Source organism: Taeniopygia guttata, chromosome 19, assembly GCF_048771995.1.
Source record: "Taeniopygia guttata chromosome 19, bTaeGut7.mat, whole genome shotgun sequence".
Lineage (NCBI taxonomy): Eukaryota > Metazoa > Chordata > Aves > Passeriformes > Estrildidae > Taeniopygia > Taeniopygia guttata.
In genome coordinates, this window is record NC_133044.1 from 6,916,533 (window position 1) to 6,931,931 (window position 15,399).

General features: G+C 49.5%; 2 protein-coding genes across 2 annotated transcripts in view; one reads left to right on the forward strand and one right to left on the reverse strand.

The window, feature by feature from the left end:
• Nucleotides 1-4,255, forward strand: part of RABEP1 (rabaptin, RAB GTPase binding effector protein 1) — a 47,127-nt gene extending 42,872 nt beyond the window's left edge. Inside the window, exon 18 of the mRNA XM_030288022.4 lies at nt 510-4,255. Within this exon, the coding sequence (XP_030143882.2) occupies nt 510-611 (102 nt within the window). The 3' untranslated portion in view covers nt 612-4,255. The remainder of the gene's footprint in view (nt 1-509) is intronic.
• A 191-nt stretch (nt 4,256-4,446) lies between these two features.
• NUP88 (nucleoporin 88) lies at nt 4,447-15,344 on the reverse strand. Its single transcript, XM_072916782.1, has 17 exons — nt 15,089-15,344; nt 14,012-14,181; nt 13,313-13,438; nt 13,007-13,093; nt 12,061-12,237; nt 10,915-11,098; nt 10,357-10,507; nt 9,649-9,747; nt 9,437-9,527; nt 9,017-9,118; nt 7,343-7,501; nt 6,792-6,917; nt 6,188-6,253; nt 5,869-5,949; nt 5,430-5,556; nt 4,959-5,077; nt 4,447-4,669 (listed from the first exon to the last, which is right to left on the reverse strand). Exons 1-17 carry the CDS (start codon nt 15,320-15,322, stop codon nt 4,606-4,608), a joined length of 2,163 nt encoding a protein of 720 aa, XP_072772883.1. The 5' UTR covers nt 15,323-15,344; the 3' UTR covers nt 4,447-4,605.
• Between the last annotated feature and the right edge of the window lie 55 nt (nt 15,345-15,399).

A 15,399-nucleotide genomic window follows, 5' to 3' on the forward strand; every position in this document is an offset into this window, starting at 1 on the left:
AAAATGTGGAGTGCTGGTGATGGCCTGAGCCCCCCAGAAAGTGGGGCATTGCTGTAAAATCACAACTTGCCTCATGTCTTCCTTCCTCCTGTTCTTGGGCCCAAATTAAGCTTGTGGTCCTTCACACCTTGCATTTCTTCAGCACCTGGTGATGTTGGATCCTTTGGGGGCTCCTTTTGGGCCTGGCTCTGAGCTCATGTCCCTTTGGGCTTAGCTTTGAGCTGTTCCCCTTTGGGCCTGGCTCTGGGCTGTTCCCATTTGGGCCTGGCTCTGGGCTGTTCCCATTTGGGCCTGGCTCTGGGCTGTTCCCCTTTGGGCCTGGCTCTGAGCTCATGTCCCTTTGGGCCTGGCTCTGGGCTGTTCCCCTTTGGGCCTGGCTTTGAGCTGTTCCCCTTTGGGCCTGGCTCTGGGCTGTTCCCCTTTGGGCCTGGCTCTGGGCTGTTCCCCTTTGGGCCTGGCTCTGGGTCCTGCCCCTGGCTGACTGCCGTGCCTGTGTTGGTTCCCTGCAGGTGCAGCTGGAGAGGATCCGGCAGGCAGATTCCCTGGAGAGGATCCGTGCAATCCTGAACGACACAAAACTGACGGACATTAATCAGCTCCCTGAAACATGACACCCTGATGGGCTCCGAGGCTGCGGCTGGGGTTTTTAACTCATCTTTATAGCAACATTAATTATTATTTAACTCTAACCGAGAGAGCAGAAGACAACAGAGGGAGCGATGACTTAAGTTTTGTTTCTAGAGGGGAAAAAGGTTTCGTACTGGGCAGGAAGAGAGCACAAGGGTGACTTGTAGTGTAGGAAGGAGAACTTTCTAATGGAAACACTAATGAGTGCAGTGTTTCGTGTTCCACTGAGTGGGATCAGTCCTTACATTCTGAAAAACTTCCCTCTTTCAGCCGACTTCGTAACCTAATATAGAGTTTTGGAACATATACCCCTGTCTCTCCCTCTGTTCTTTCCCCCACTACTGTGATCAAAGTAGCTGCTGGAAACTATTGTCCCTCCAAAACGTTGAAGAGCAAAGTGGTTGAAGTTTTTCTGTTTGAATAGTCAGTAACAGTATTCAGCTAGCAGAGAGAATGAGGTGTAGAGTATGCTGTATGAATATTTTATATTAAAATGACTTTATTAGCAGGACACTGGATATTGATCTTATTTCATAACTCAGTACTTTTTTTTAAAAACCATTGGCTCTGTGAAGAATCTGAATGCTGCTGAAATGTGGATATGAGTGAGCTGTGTATCTTCTGAACAGATAAATGCTAATCCAAAAGAAAAAGAACACTGTACTGAGAATTTAACTCCTTACCATTTTTCTGTTGAATTCAGATACAGAAAGAAAAGCACAAGAAATGCACTGGTTTGTAATCTCTTTTCACAAATGTAATTTAGAATATGGAGCTACAACCGGTTGTTTCTCATCTCCTAAAGCTGAGCAGTGCCTGGAATCCCTTCTCTGTGGAAAAGAAAAAACCAAAAAACCCAAACAGAAGAAAGCTGGTAAAATCTGTGCATGTCTGAGCATTGGCCCGAGGTGCTGCAGGTGTGCCCTGCCCTGGGGGTGGCCCAGGGTGTGAAGGCAGGAGCTCTCTGGGGAAGGTGCTGAGGGCAGTGCAGGGTGAAGCTGTTCTGACCCTCTGCCAGCCCAGCCTGGTGTTAGCACACAGGGAACCACTGCCAGACACTCCTGGGCAGGGCACAGATGTGCAGGAGCTGCAGCTTGGAGGGAGCAGTGCAGCTCTTGGCTGTCCTGCACTGCTCACGGGTGGCTCCTGTGCTGTCCCCTGTTCTGCTCCCAGGCAGTTAAATTGCACTGAGTAATGTGGCAGCAGAGGCAGGAAATTCTTGTGCTCACTCAGTTGCCAGCTTTGGGTTTCTTGTTCTATAAATGTCCAGAGGTAACATGAGCATTCCTCCTCCCCCTCCTGCACTGCTGGGGTTCCTGCACGCAGCTGGATGGATTCCTGAGCTGCTGCAGGTGTTGGTGATCCTGGTGGTACAAACCCAATTCCTGAACTTTACAGCTCTGTTAAAAGGAGGCTGAAGGAGCAGATCCAGCTGTCCAAAACTTCTTCATTTTTCCTCGATTCCTTGGTGTTTTTTCTTCGCATACTTGGCCAGAGATCTGCTTTTCTTCATCACCTTCAAAAGTGACAGAAAATGCTCCAAACTGCAATGCACATGATTATATATTTTAAGTGCTTAGATCCTATTTTTAGCAGTGTATATCCTGCTACTGACATGAAGTCAGAACCAGTGGTTTTGAAGAGGAATGCCTTAAAAACAGCCAAAAAAGCATCATACAAGCTCAATTCCTTGCCACTCATTACAAGAATTAAAGCATTTTATTCACCCTAGCAATTAATTCCCTTCATAATCCTGACACCCAAAAGTAATTTTTCCCACCTTAGTAATGACTAACAGATGGCAGAGCTCTCCTGTCTAGAGATGACGCTTCCTGTCACATAAAGGTGACGTTGAAGCGTGGCTGGAGTCTCACTTGGCTATTGCCAGATTAGGGATTTTTTATTCTTCCTCACTATTTGCTGAACTGTGGGTGACAGCAGCCAGGTCCTGATGCATTAATCCAGGACCAGATATTTTCATTCAGTTTTCCAGTGGCTGGGTAGACTTTGGAGACAAAACTTACAGGCCTTTAGTGGGAGCTACAGAACAGAAAGGAAAGCTTTTTTTCTCTGTTCCCACCCTCCCTTGCCAAAAAATAATGTGTAACAGGTTACAGGGTTAGTTCCTGTAACTGGGGACTGCTTCATCTGTGCAGGAGGTGTAAGGAAGCCTCTTGTATGGCAAAACTGCACCACATCCTGCACCCTCTTCAGCAAGCTGAGCGCTGTAGGAGCTGCTCCTTGAAGTCTTTCACAGTAAAATATTTTTTGGTTAAGTTTCTGGATGGTCCCAGGGCGAGAGAGCAGGGAAGGGGCTGTTCCCGGCCCTCCAGCACCCCTGGCTGCTCTCAGCAGCCCTGGCTGGGCTGGCTCAGAGCCTTTCAGGTGCTCCAGGGCTGGTGGCTTTTCCTTGGTGTGTTTTTATGGCTCCTGGGCACAGCTTTCCCCAGGTGTGGGGTGTCAGGACGAGGACATGGCTGCAGCCTGGCAGGAAGGAGGCGAGTGGGGCAAGTGGTTTGGGCTCCTGGGTAGCCCCAGGGCCTGTGGAGCTGTTCCCAAAGGCAGATCTGCAGGCCTGGGGGGTGTCTCTGTGTGCTTTTCCCTGTTTGTGAACCAGGCACTGCACAAGTCCCTGAAGGAGCTTCCTTGGTGTGGAGAGGAGGGCAGGCAGTTCTTGCATGGATTTTCCTTTTCAGCCCCGTTCCATCACGCACCCCAACACCTGTGCTCCTGTCTCAGTACCAGCTGTGACCATTTTAGTGTTGGAACACGAGTCACCCTTTTTCACCAGCTGCTGTCATGTCAGACTTAAACAATTCCGTTTGAAATTGGAACCCTGGCTGTTCACAGAAGTGGTGGGAGATGTGCTCCCTGCAAACTGCTGTCCCTCCGGGGGAAGGACAGCAAAGCTTCAGCAGCAGCAACTGAGCTGCTGCTGAACTCAAAGGGGCCTTTAAAAGTAAAACAAGCAGCGTGTGCCAAATTTGCAGAGCAAATTTAAAAGACTGTAAATGTAGGAAAAGCTCTTGGTGTAGATACTCACTGGAGGATGGATTCTGGTATTGCTGCTCATGAACATGAGGAAACAGATGCTCTTCCTCCCAGTTCTGGGTGTTGTGGAGCGTGGCTGGGGCCGGGGTGGGTTCTCCCGTCTCGGGCAGTGTCACTGCTCAGCTGTGACAGGGGCTGAGCTGTTGTGGAGGCTGTAGCAGGGCCCGGGTGTTCTGTCTGCGTTCCTGTACCTGTAGTCCCAACCTGTACAAAGCGTTCTCGCAGCATGTCCGGCAGCCGGTCCCTCCCCAGCAGCGCAGTAACTCCTGTAACTCCTTCACACGCCTTTCCCCAGCGCAGGGGGAGGGACAACAATCACTTACTGTCCATAGAGTCTGTCCACAGCAGAGACTGAATCGGCCTTGGCATGGCAAGAAGGACTCAGAGCCATCTTTTGCAGAAGGAAACAGTGTTTGGAAGTCAATACTGCATTCCAGTGAGCCAAGCCATTGGTGTCCTGTGCAATCGTGGGTGTAGAATTCTGCTGTCTCCAGGATTCCAGTGTAACCATTTGTTAACTGTACTGAAGGTGTGTCCTTTATGGAGAAAGTGTTCCAAATTAAAAAAAGCTGCTGAAGTGTGTGTGTGCACGGCTCTGCTCTGTCTCCTCTGCCACAGCCTCCCCCACCAGGGAACCCCCGAGGGAGCAAGGGTGGGAGATTATCCCAGGATAACCCCAGGGAGCAGCAATCTTACCCTCTAATACCCTGACTATAAAACACCTGCAGCACATCCCCTTCCCATGACAAAAACAAAAACCACAGCATGTGAGGAGTCATATCAAAAGTACTTTATTTCACAATTCTTTACAAAATAATATGCAAAAGGTGTATTGTTCAACATACAAATGGTAAATATACAAGAGGAACAGCAGGGGCAGGTGAAGCTCAGCCAGCCTCTGGCTGCAGGGGCCTCTCCAGGGGCACCTCAGAAGTTCATGTGGCTCCTGATGTCGTTGATCTGTTTCACCATCTCCCGGATGTGTTCTCCCCTTCAAGAAAAAGTAACCCAAGTCAAAAGCCAGCAGGAAGGGAAACACTTGGGATGGTAGAAGCAGTGAATGGGAGCAGTGCCTCTTATCCCAGGCAGGATTGCAGACTGCCCTGGGATCCTGGGGCAAAAAGCACTTCCACCCATGTGCTCAGAGTGCTGCTCTGGGGAGCTGCATGTCCTGTGCTTCAGCCCCCTCCCCCAGCATGGCTTCAGTGACACCTGAGACAGCTGAACTGAACTGAACATGAGGGCCAGGGCTCCTCAGGAGGAGCCCAGCCTGCACTTACTCCTCCCTCAGGACAGCCTGGATGCACTTGCTCTGGTAGGCACTGAGGCTGATGCTGGGCTTGCGGGGGCTTCGCCCCTTCTCCATCTGTTTCTGTTGGTATTCCTTTTTCATTTTCACCTGGGAGTTGAGAAGAAAAGAGAAGGCCCCAGTCAGTGCTGGTCCTGCCTGCCAAAGTAGAAGCTTGTTAATTACAGAGTGCTGTGTTGTATAGCAATTAATTGGCTCTTTTTGGGTTCAAACCTGTCTGCTTTTGCACTTTCCACAAAGAGAAGAAATGTCCCTGCCAGGCTGAGGAAGAGGGAGCTCTCTGAGGGCTTACAGTGCTGTATTGCCACCAAGGGCCCAAATTCCCTTTAGTACATTGCTGCTACCTAACACAAGTTCAGCATCACTTTGTTGGCAGGACTCCTCTGCCAGCACTGAGGAAGGAGCTGTCAGTAACCTCCCAGCCCAACATTCCTCCTCTCACCTGTCTGATAGCATTGCTCAGGTGCTGCAGCTGGTCATGGATTGTCTGCAGCTCCTTCTTCATATCTTTTTCAGTGTCAGATAGAACAGGAAGCTGAGAGTGGAAACTCCGAAGGACTTTCTTCATCCTTTGAAAGCAAGGAATGTCTTTGAGTGAGCTTCCCTGCTACTCAGCTCTGCTCAAACACCTGCAGCCTGGTGCTTTGGCCATGCTTGCCAAGTCTCAGGGGCTTCACTTTCCCCCTCCAGCTGGGCTCAGATGGCATTTCTGAGCATGGGCTGGGCCTGCAGACAGATCACACCAAGCCCCAAACACGGAATTTCAGAAGCCCACTCTTGTAACTAACCCGTGCAGCAGCTCCTGCCCACTGTTCTACCATGCCTGCAAACTCTGTTTAACATCAGGTGGTGTGAGGTGAAACAGCCCCGTGTGCACTCACCTGTTCATGATGTCTTCCTGCTTCTCTTTGGCTTCCTCATACTTGTCAGCCAGGCGCTCGGCCATTTCCCGCAAACTTTTCCTTAAGGTGAGGGAGAAACAGTTCCTTACTTCAGCTCCTCACACAGGACAAGCCAGGGTGTGGGAGCAGGACACGGGAGCTGAAGAAGGCAGCTGGGGCAGGGAGCAAACCTGCAGGCTTCACCGTGGCTGGGAATGCCTTCACTGGTCACCTGCTCCACACAGGCCCGTGTCCAAACCACCACCACAGGTGCATCATTCCTGAGGTTTGATTTGATAAAGGAGAAGGTTCTACTCACCTCTCCTCTCGACAGTAATTCAGATCCTCCAGTTGTTTCTTTTTCTGTCCCCACAGCAGCTTCACTCTGAAGCAAACACATACCAAAAAAAAAAAAATATATAAAAACAAACCACTTGCAATGAAGTGAATCAGGATTTACACCATAGAGAAAATGCTGGGAGTGGGAAGAACTAAAGACACTGAAAAAGGGGCAGTGGTGAGAAACTCCCATTTTGTTCTAATGGTATATTGTAAATAACTATTATTTGAAGCAGCAGAGACTTAAGGTAATTTTCCTTTGTCAGGATTAGTGCTGAGGACAGATTTCCTGCCACGCACAGGCCCAGGCAGGCAGACAACACCACAAGAAAACTATTTTATCTGTGTGTATGTTTACCATTTTTTCTTCCTCTATAAGCCACTACAGAGATCAGCTATTAAACTCCCCCCTGCTTTTCCTGATAATTCAGTTTTAAGTTCTGTTATTCATTATTAGTTTTACAATTAGTACATTCACTCATTCACAAGGATTAGACCCACAGAGCAGGGTGAGTGCTCAGTATTTAGTGCTGCTCTGTCACAGAGACATTGGCCAGCAAATTTTTATGAGAGTTCTGCATTACCTTTGCTGAATTTCCTCTTTTGCCAGGTCCTGTTTCAGTATATATTCCTCTCTGAACACCTGGGTGGCTCTGCTGAGGAGCTGAAGGCATTCTTCAGGGGGAGGAGCAGCATCTTTATCTGCAGATCTGAAGATTGAGATTTTTGCCATCTTACTAATACGTTCTACTTCCAGTGTTTATGGTAAAGATCAGGGGGAGGTCTGTTATGAAATCAGGGATTACAGTGAAATCCCTTTGCTAAAAATCTTTTTTTTTACATGAGGAAATCCCACAGTAGCTTAAGATACTCCAAACACAATGAGGCAAGCAATGAGAACCTCATCAGCTGAAGGCAGCCCTGCTTTGAGCAGGACACTAGAGCCAGGTGATCCCATCCCACCCTGCACCATCACTGGATGCCATCCCCACAGGGACATGTCAGCAGGGAGGGCAGAGCTGTGCCCCAGCACTGCCATGCCCAAGGCTGCGTGCTGTTCAATAGGAGCTGGGCAACACCCACTGTTCCCAAGTGTTCCCCCTCCAGGTGCCCCAGGAAAACTCGTTTTGCTCACTTGAGGTGCAGGGGGTTGGCAGAGCTGCGCTGCAGGATGCCCTGGATGTGCTTCTCGAAGGAATGCTCCGACTCGGCCATGATGCGCAGCGGGGACACGGCCAGGTCCTGGTCCTCTCTGGTGCACAGCAGGGGAGGGGAGGCAGGATGGACAGTGCTTCTGCACACAGCAGCACAAGGAGAACACAGTCAGACCACTCACACTGACACCAGCCCAGAGCCTCCTCACTGCAAGCCAGGAACTCCTCCTCCTGCAGGGGGTTCTGAAAGCAGCTGCTTCAGTTACGTGCGAACTCCAGCCCTAGCAGGGCAGGTAAAGCTCACATCCCCCACACCTGTTTGGCCATGGCTCAAACTAGCAAGAATCATAAATATCCTTTGGCTTAAGCAGAAGAAAGTTCCAGAACAAGGCAGGCAGGCACTGCAACAGCAGCATGACCTCCACAAAGCACTCTGCCCGGTCACTGCCCACCTGTGTGGAAACTGAAATAAATAAAAGGTCTGTAGGAGAACCTGATGTTAACAGTGGCTCTGCTGATGGTACCTGTCCTACCTTAAACAGCGTCCTGCAAAAAACAAGCTGAAAATAGTGTCACCCCCTCAAGGTGTTCATTTCATTGTGCAAATGCACATTTACACTACTCTGTATCTTTGCCACCACCTCCAAAGAAAGTAACTGGAAGCACAAACAAAAATCCTGCTTCTTTTTTTCCCTTTCAGGCACACATAACTTCAGCAGCCCACTTAGAATAGCCACACTACTGAAAAACATCAACAATGCCATCAAGAATGTCTTCTTTGTCCTAAAACTCACTGTAAGTGACCTGATTAATTATATCCCCTACAAACACCTCATCAGCAGAAGGTAACTGTTACAGTAACACTTCAGTGCTCAGCCAGGGAGTGATCAGAAAGCAAAACTTCACTGTGTGTCCTAAGAGGTGCAGAAGCCTGGGATGAAACAATCAAAGAGTAATTGAAAAATACGAATATCCTTTTTTGGTCCTGTATTTGTTTTGGTTTAGGGTAAATTTGGAAAAGACCTTTTAAAAGGGTTCTTTTAGGAAGTAGATTAAATCGGCTTTTTTTTTATTATTGGTTCGGGAAAGATTATTTTTTGGAGAAAAAGTGGGAAAACTTGTTTATGAAATAAGTAAAATTAAATAATATTAAATAATAAAATTTTTTGCTACTTTAAGAGAGAGACAAATTTAGAAAATTTTCTTGGGTTGCAGTTTGGCTCACTTAGTCTCTTATTAGTTTTTCTGGCACTGGAAATGTTACAGCCTAGGCCCAGCCCGCTGGGCCACAGGTGCGAGCTGCTGTTGTTTTTTTGGAGTTTAGTTTAGAGCAGGTCTAGAGAAAAGGAAAAGCCACAGTCCAGGGAACTTCTTTGCCTCAGCTACTTAAAACTAATGAGAAAAGTAAAGGAGAGCTCTGTTTTGCTGTTTGTCTGCCAACAGTCTAGGAGCAGGAATGTGGAGGAGTGAGTGCAGTTCTTGAAAACAAACTCTGTGCTTCTCTTGCCCCCTTTCACTTTTAGAACAAGTCTTAAAGGTGTAGAACTTATTATTTAACATAAATAGGGCAGACAATTGGGGATAAAGGCATCATATAGTTAACTTAGGACAGGTCCTTTCCATGCAGTCATGGACTTCAACCGAGAACCACATACAAGAGAGGCCTTGTAATGCACTCATAGCTGTTGGTGATGCAAATCATTGTGGGCCCCAGGACGTCAGACACGATCCAAAATCCTCTAATTGGAGCAGGCTGCCTGAAGGAAAGAACACAAAAATTACCCAGTCAGGAAAGTTCTTTGTTGCTGAAGTTGTGCATGTTCACTCTTTTGGAAATGCTCCCAGGTCAGGTAAATGGTGGTGAAAATTTCTGCTGGTCTGACAAGTGATTTTCAGACAGAAACACAAGAATTTAAGCTACTACCCTAACGGTGCAGTAAGAATCCAGTTGTATTGTTTGAAATCTTTTGAGCTTACTTTAATGGCAAGAATGCAGCAAAAGATGATAAATCACAAATATTTTCCATAGCAAATCCCCAGCTTGGAAGTAATTGAGAAAGAGTTTGGCTTTTTACCTGCATGGCAGTGGTTTTGTACAAAGAATATGTTCAACAAAGCACTTCTGTTCTGCTCCCAGCTCTTGTAAACTGTCTTTATCTTCTTCATCTACAAGGAGACATGTCAGGATGCATGGTGAGGGATTTGCAGGGTGAGGGATTCAGTAGTACCTGCATCCACCAGCCTGTTACTGGCAGATGTTGATCTGTTCCCCACTTCCCTCACTCACCTGAACCAAGGAATTTGTGCAGTTTATTGATCCATGTCAAGCCCACACTGTGGACACCAGCTTCGTGTGTGCAGTGGTATCTAGAGGGACATTTGGGATCTGAAATTGAAGCAGAAAATATAAGAGATGGCACTGAACTGAGAAAACTCAGCCTTCCCACCTGCACTGCTGATCCTGTGTATCAACGTAGCATCCAGTCAGCTTTAACATCTTAGTGCAAGCACCAGAAACAGAGATACATGTGTCAGAGTCTAAAATACTGATGAGTTGTTTTGAACCCTTCCTATCACACCACATCTGCATCAGTCAGATAGATTTTCAGTGGCAGATTATTCAAACTAGCAGACCAGCATTCCAACAAGCTGCTTGCTCCCAAAGACCCAAACATTTTGTCCTGCCCCCAGTTCCATGGAATAAGCATATCCTTCCCTCATGATCACACTCTCCACAGCACTCCCTCACGCTCACAGGTCAGCAGAGATGCAGAAACTTCTACTTTATAACCCTCAGATGACAGGATTTAGTACTGACCATGTGTAATCTGCCCTTGAGCCAACACTGGAACCCCTCCCAGGCTTGCTCCTTTATTGAGGGCATCAGGCAAATCCTTACTCTGACCCCCTGTTTGTCTAACACCAATGAGAACACACAAATAACTGGATCCTAAATTCATGGAATAAACAGCCACAAGCTGAACAACAACCCTACCTTGGTGCAGCTTGATTGGGCAAGAGAAGTCAGACTCCAAAGGATCTTCCTCATCTCCTGTCGCCAGTTTCAGTGCAAGTTCCAGCTCAACACATTCAAACACGTACAGGGAAGGAATAAGATCAGCTCTTGGGTCCCAGGACTTTTCTGACTGTAAAGAGCATTGAATTTTTCTGTCAAAACATCATTTAAATAGGAATGCCAACATAAACAGCATCAAGAAAGTTACGTGTTTTAATTGTAAAGAAATGTAGTTCAAGTTTACTTAAAAAAAATTAATTCAGACCCAGGGTTTCTTAGAAAATCGTCCTTAAATTAGATCCTAGTAAATTTGATCAAAAACTGATCTACTGTCAGGGTACACAGGACTGGGAGTTAAAGTGTCAGGGAGCCACAGAGACTGGCTGAAACAGGAGAAAGACTCACTACTTCATTCCAAAGGAATGCAGCTTTGGCACTTGGCACACACTTCCAGGCATCTTGCCACCTTGCAGCCGGGAACTTGGATTAAAGAAACCAAAATGCCTACAGAAAAACAACCCAAAGCAAGACAAGTACCTGCTCATCGTCCTCCTCTCCATCCAGCACCACGCAGTGGTAGAGCATTCCCGACTCGGTGGCGATGACCAGGATGTTTGGGACACAGGGCAGGCACAGCACGGCACAGGCGTCGTAGCCGTAGTTGTCCTCGGCAGCCGGGTGCATGGGCAGGGGCCCCAGCAGCTTCCCCAGGCTGCCAGTGCTGCAAGGAAGATGGGTTTGCTCTCAGCACCAGCTCTGCAAGGGGATTCCCACAGCTGGCAAACAATGGCTTGGAGCTCTAAATCCCAACAGACTTCTGCAGATTGCAAGTCTGACCTGCAGCTCCTTGGTGGAGATCTCAGAGGAGAAATCTGAGCTCATTTTATTACATTTTATGCTTTGAAAGCAACGAAAGCTACACTGCAAAAATTCAAGAGGAAACATTTTCATACAAGAACACAAAGTACTCATAGAAAGCTCAAGTTAATGATTACTCAGCTGGTTTCTTGCACTTCACAAGCAGCATTTTGTACTGTGGCATTTCTTTGGGCAGAACTTCAGATGGACTAAGGCCATCTCACTGCCTGCAGACAAATCTCTTCAGTGATGAGGCACAGAGAGCTGCTTCTAACCCAAGTACTACTCTTTAACATTCAGCTACACAAGATCTAACTTGTAAGCTTGCACCATCTTCTCAGTTTTCTAAAATAATTCCTTCTTGTAGCATGTTTATATTCCTGATTAATCATCCTGCCTTTCCATTGCAGAACATGCCTGTGAGCCCCCTATGCTCTTCAAATATTCCTTTTCCAAGGATGCCCCTGGCTCAATAAGCCTCATCCAGAGCTAAGGATGTCTGTGCTATGAACTGAAGGCCACAAAAGACACTGAACAGCCTTAGACCCACTGATCTTTTTACAGCCCTCTGTCTTCGTATCAGATTGCCAGTGGTAAATAATGCACAGTGCATTCTGAGCAGTGGAAGCTGCACCCACAATGTCTGGATGAGAAAGGATGACACACTTTGGATTCCATCTGTCAGCACAGCCACAGAGACAGGCTGCAATGTAAGGTAAATCAGCCTAGCATCCCTCACAGAGTCCCAGCCAAGCTGAGAGGTGACTCTCTCACCCCGGCACTGCATATCCAAGCACCCCGTGAGCCCGGAGGGTCAGAGCCTACCTCTGGAGCAGGCTGATGTAGGTGAGGAAGGTCTCTCCATTCTCATAGAGGATGTACAGGGGGTAGCCCAGCACCTCCTCGCTGCCGCGCTGGCCCAGGACGTGCTTCGGCACCGGCACCTGCGGCCCGAAGTCGAAGGCCACGGCCGTCTCGCCCAGGGACGCTGTGTAGGTTCTCCTGGGACAGGGCACAACCAGCTGGGGTCAGCAAGGACTGAGAGCACAACGTGCTCCTGAGGGACGTGCTGCCAAACCCCTGCCAAACCCCAGCCCGCCCAGCAGTGCCCTGCCAGCAGCAAAAGGGTGCGAGTGACACCCCAGTCACGGCACATCAGCTCTGCAGTGCCCCCACAGCTTCAGGGGACACAAGAGCGGCTCTGGTACTTCCTGTGAGGGACACCACTCTGTGCTGCAAGAGTTCTCTTTCCCACCAGGCCAAGAGGGAAATAAAAAGATAATCTACTTTCTATATTCCTCACTCAAAAACCCCTTCTTAACCCCATCCTAAAGTCAATGTGTGTTTTTCAAGCTGCTACTCTGACAAACACTTGACTGTACAGTTTGTCACCACTGTTTTAGAAGGACTGAGGAAGGAAAAAAGAGAAAGACGAAGAGAAAGAAGAAGAGAAAGACGAAGAGAAAGACGAAGAGAAAGACGAAGAGAAAGACGAAGAGAAAGACGAAGAGAAAGACGAAGAGAAAGACGAAGAGAAAGACGAAGAGAAAGACGAAGAGAAAGACGAAGAGAAAGAAGAAGAGAAAGAAGAAGAGAAAGAAGAAGAGAAAGAAGAAGGAAAAGTGTGGGTACTCTGCTATGAAGAAGTGCTAGCACTACAGAATTCGTATGAGATTTTCAGGCACATTTATGACTTACTCATTAAAAACACAGCTGAGAATACTGAGCTTATTCTGCAAATGCATTTCAAAATACAAGAAGCCGCACCAACCCTGTTTTGATTGTAAGAGTCTCCTCCTCAGTGTCCGAAAGCACAATCACTTTGATGGGTGTGTGAGGCACCTTCAGACTGTAGAACCTGGGCAAAGAAACAGCAGCAATGTTCACTCTGCTGGCAGCGCTGCACACTCCCTGCTGACACAGGAATATCAGCCACTCTCAGCCTGAAATCCCTCCCATCCTACCTTTTTAATGCTAACTCTGGAAAAATGGCAGGATGCAAATTAAGTGACAAATTAAGACTGGACATGACAAAAAAAACCCACACTTCAGATAAACCACCACAAATGGGGCTTACCTTATGGTGTTATCTGATGTCAAGAGCACAATGTGGGGCTCCATGGTGTCACAGGGGTACCAGGCTGCATGCTTCAGAGTCAGGGATGTTGAGCTGGTGAAGAACCGTTCCGCAATAGGAATAGTGCTGGAATGCAGAGCAGAAGCTTGCACTGTGACCAGAAACACACAAGCTACTGCTAAAGGCAAGTGGGGGCAAGAAGAGCTAGAGATACAATGAAAAGGTTTCAGAGTCTTTATCTGTACTACTCTGGAAGTTGGAAAGCAGCTTTAATTTGAAGCCCTCTGTAATGTCCCCCCAAACATCTGCTTTTAGCTGCCCCATCTCTGGACATGTCCAAGACCACACAATCTGGTCTAGTGGAAGGTGTCCCTATCCATAGCAGCACTTGGAACTTGCTGGCCTTTAAGGTCTCTTCCAGCTCAAAGCATTCTGTGATTCTGTGAAAAGCTAAAGAATATTAGAGGAGCATTTTGCTCCTCAGCAACTGCAGCAAGTTTAGAAGGTTATTTATTTGGGTCACTTGACAAGCAGCAAGTATTTGAGCCAAAATAATTTCATTCATAACTGCCCCACAACCCCAGTACAACCTGTACATTCCACCAGTGCCTTCTGTATCTACCTAACCCCAAAAAAGGGAGGCTGTGGAGGAAGAGTGGCAGGACAAGGGTGTCATTCACCGCCCGAGGTCTCACCCACCTGCAGTTCACCGTGGATTTCCCACCTTCAAACTCAGAATTCTTGCCCCAGCGTTTGGGCAGCTCCAGCACCATGAGCCCCTTGGTACCAATGAGCGCCACATGGTGCTGGGCGGGGCTCAGCAGGGTCTGGTGCACGTCGAAAAGGGGCGGATTTATGCACAGAAGAGTCTGGAAACAGAAATGTTACAGGGAAGCACAAGCCGTTCAAAGCACTCGCGGAGGTACCCTTATTTTGGATGGTGATTCACACGGCACGGAATGAGGCGCAAAGCAGTGGGTTCCTTGCGGAAAGGCACCCAAAGGTGGGTGAGGGATGATGATGCTCTTTCAGGGAGCAGACACCTCAGCCCCGTGCTCACTATGGCGCTCCTCCCCTCACACCTCACATCCCTTCACAGTCCACCCAGCCTCTCCCTACAGGACCGCTCTTCCCCTTCACACCCCTCATCCCCTCACGGTCTGCCAGCCCCTCACAGCCCGTCCTCTCCTCATGGCCCCTCACACCCAGCCCCTCCCTACAGGACCCCTCACACCCCGAACGCCCCCAACTCCTTTACCCCCTCAGACCCCTCATCCCCTCAAGCCCCCCATCTCCTCATGTCCCCTCACACCCCGAACGCCCCCACCTCCTTCACCCCCTCAGACCCCTCATCCCCTCAGGTCTGCCAGCCCCTCCCTACAGGACCCCTCTTCCCCTCACACCTCGCATCCCCTCAAGCCCCTCGTCTCCTCATGGCCCCTCACATCCCGAACGTCCCCACCTCTTTTACCCCCTCAGACCCATCAGCCCCTCGCATCCCCTCAGGTCTGCCAGCCCCTCCCTACAGGACCCCTCTTCCTCTCGCACCTCGCATCCCCTCAAGCCCCTCGCACCCCGAACGCCCCCACCTCCTTTACCCCCTCAGACCCCTCTTCCCCTCGCATCTTACATCCCCTCAAGCCACTCATCTCCTCATGTCCCCTCACACCCCGAACGCCCCCACCTCCTTTACCCCCTCAGACCCCCCATCCCCTCACACCGCCCGCCCCCGCTCCCCTCACGCCCCGCTCAGCCGTTCCCGGGCGCGGGCCGCACCTGGTAGCGGCCGAGCGCGGCGGGGTCGGTGCCGCCGAGGCGGCGCAGGCCGATGGCGAGCAGGGCGGCGGCGGGCCCGTCCCAGAGCAGCAGGTCGGAGCCCAGCCCGCACAGGAGGTCGCGGAGCCGCGGCGGGCGGGGGGCGGCGGGCGCGCGCTCGCGGAGGCGGGCGAACAGCGCGTGCTGCGGCAGCGCCGCGCGCCACTGCTCCGCCGGGCCGCACTCGGCCGCCATCGCCCCGCGCGCCGCCGCCCGGCGTCACCGCCCGCGCGGCCAATCGGCGCCGCCGCCCGCGGACTACATTGCCCGGC

Excerpts from the sequence above, each read along its gene's own strand:
- NUP88 (XM_072916782.1), bottom strand. The coding sequence starts at position 15,322 with ATGGCGGCCGAGTGCGGCCCGGCGGAGCAGTGGCGCGCGGCGCTGCCG. Across the intron at positions 14,182-15,088 it reads CCGCGCTCGGCCGCTACCAG|ACTCTTCTGTGCATAAATCC; the intron begins GTGCGGCCCGCG and ends TTCTGTTTCCAG. Across the intron at positions 9,119-9,436 it reads ACAAAACCACTGCCATGCAG|GCAGCCTGCTCCAATTAGAG; the intron begins GTAAAAAGCCAA and ends TCTTTCCTTCAG.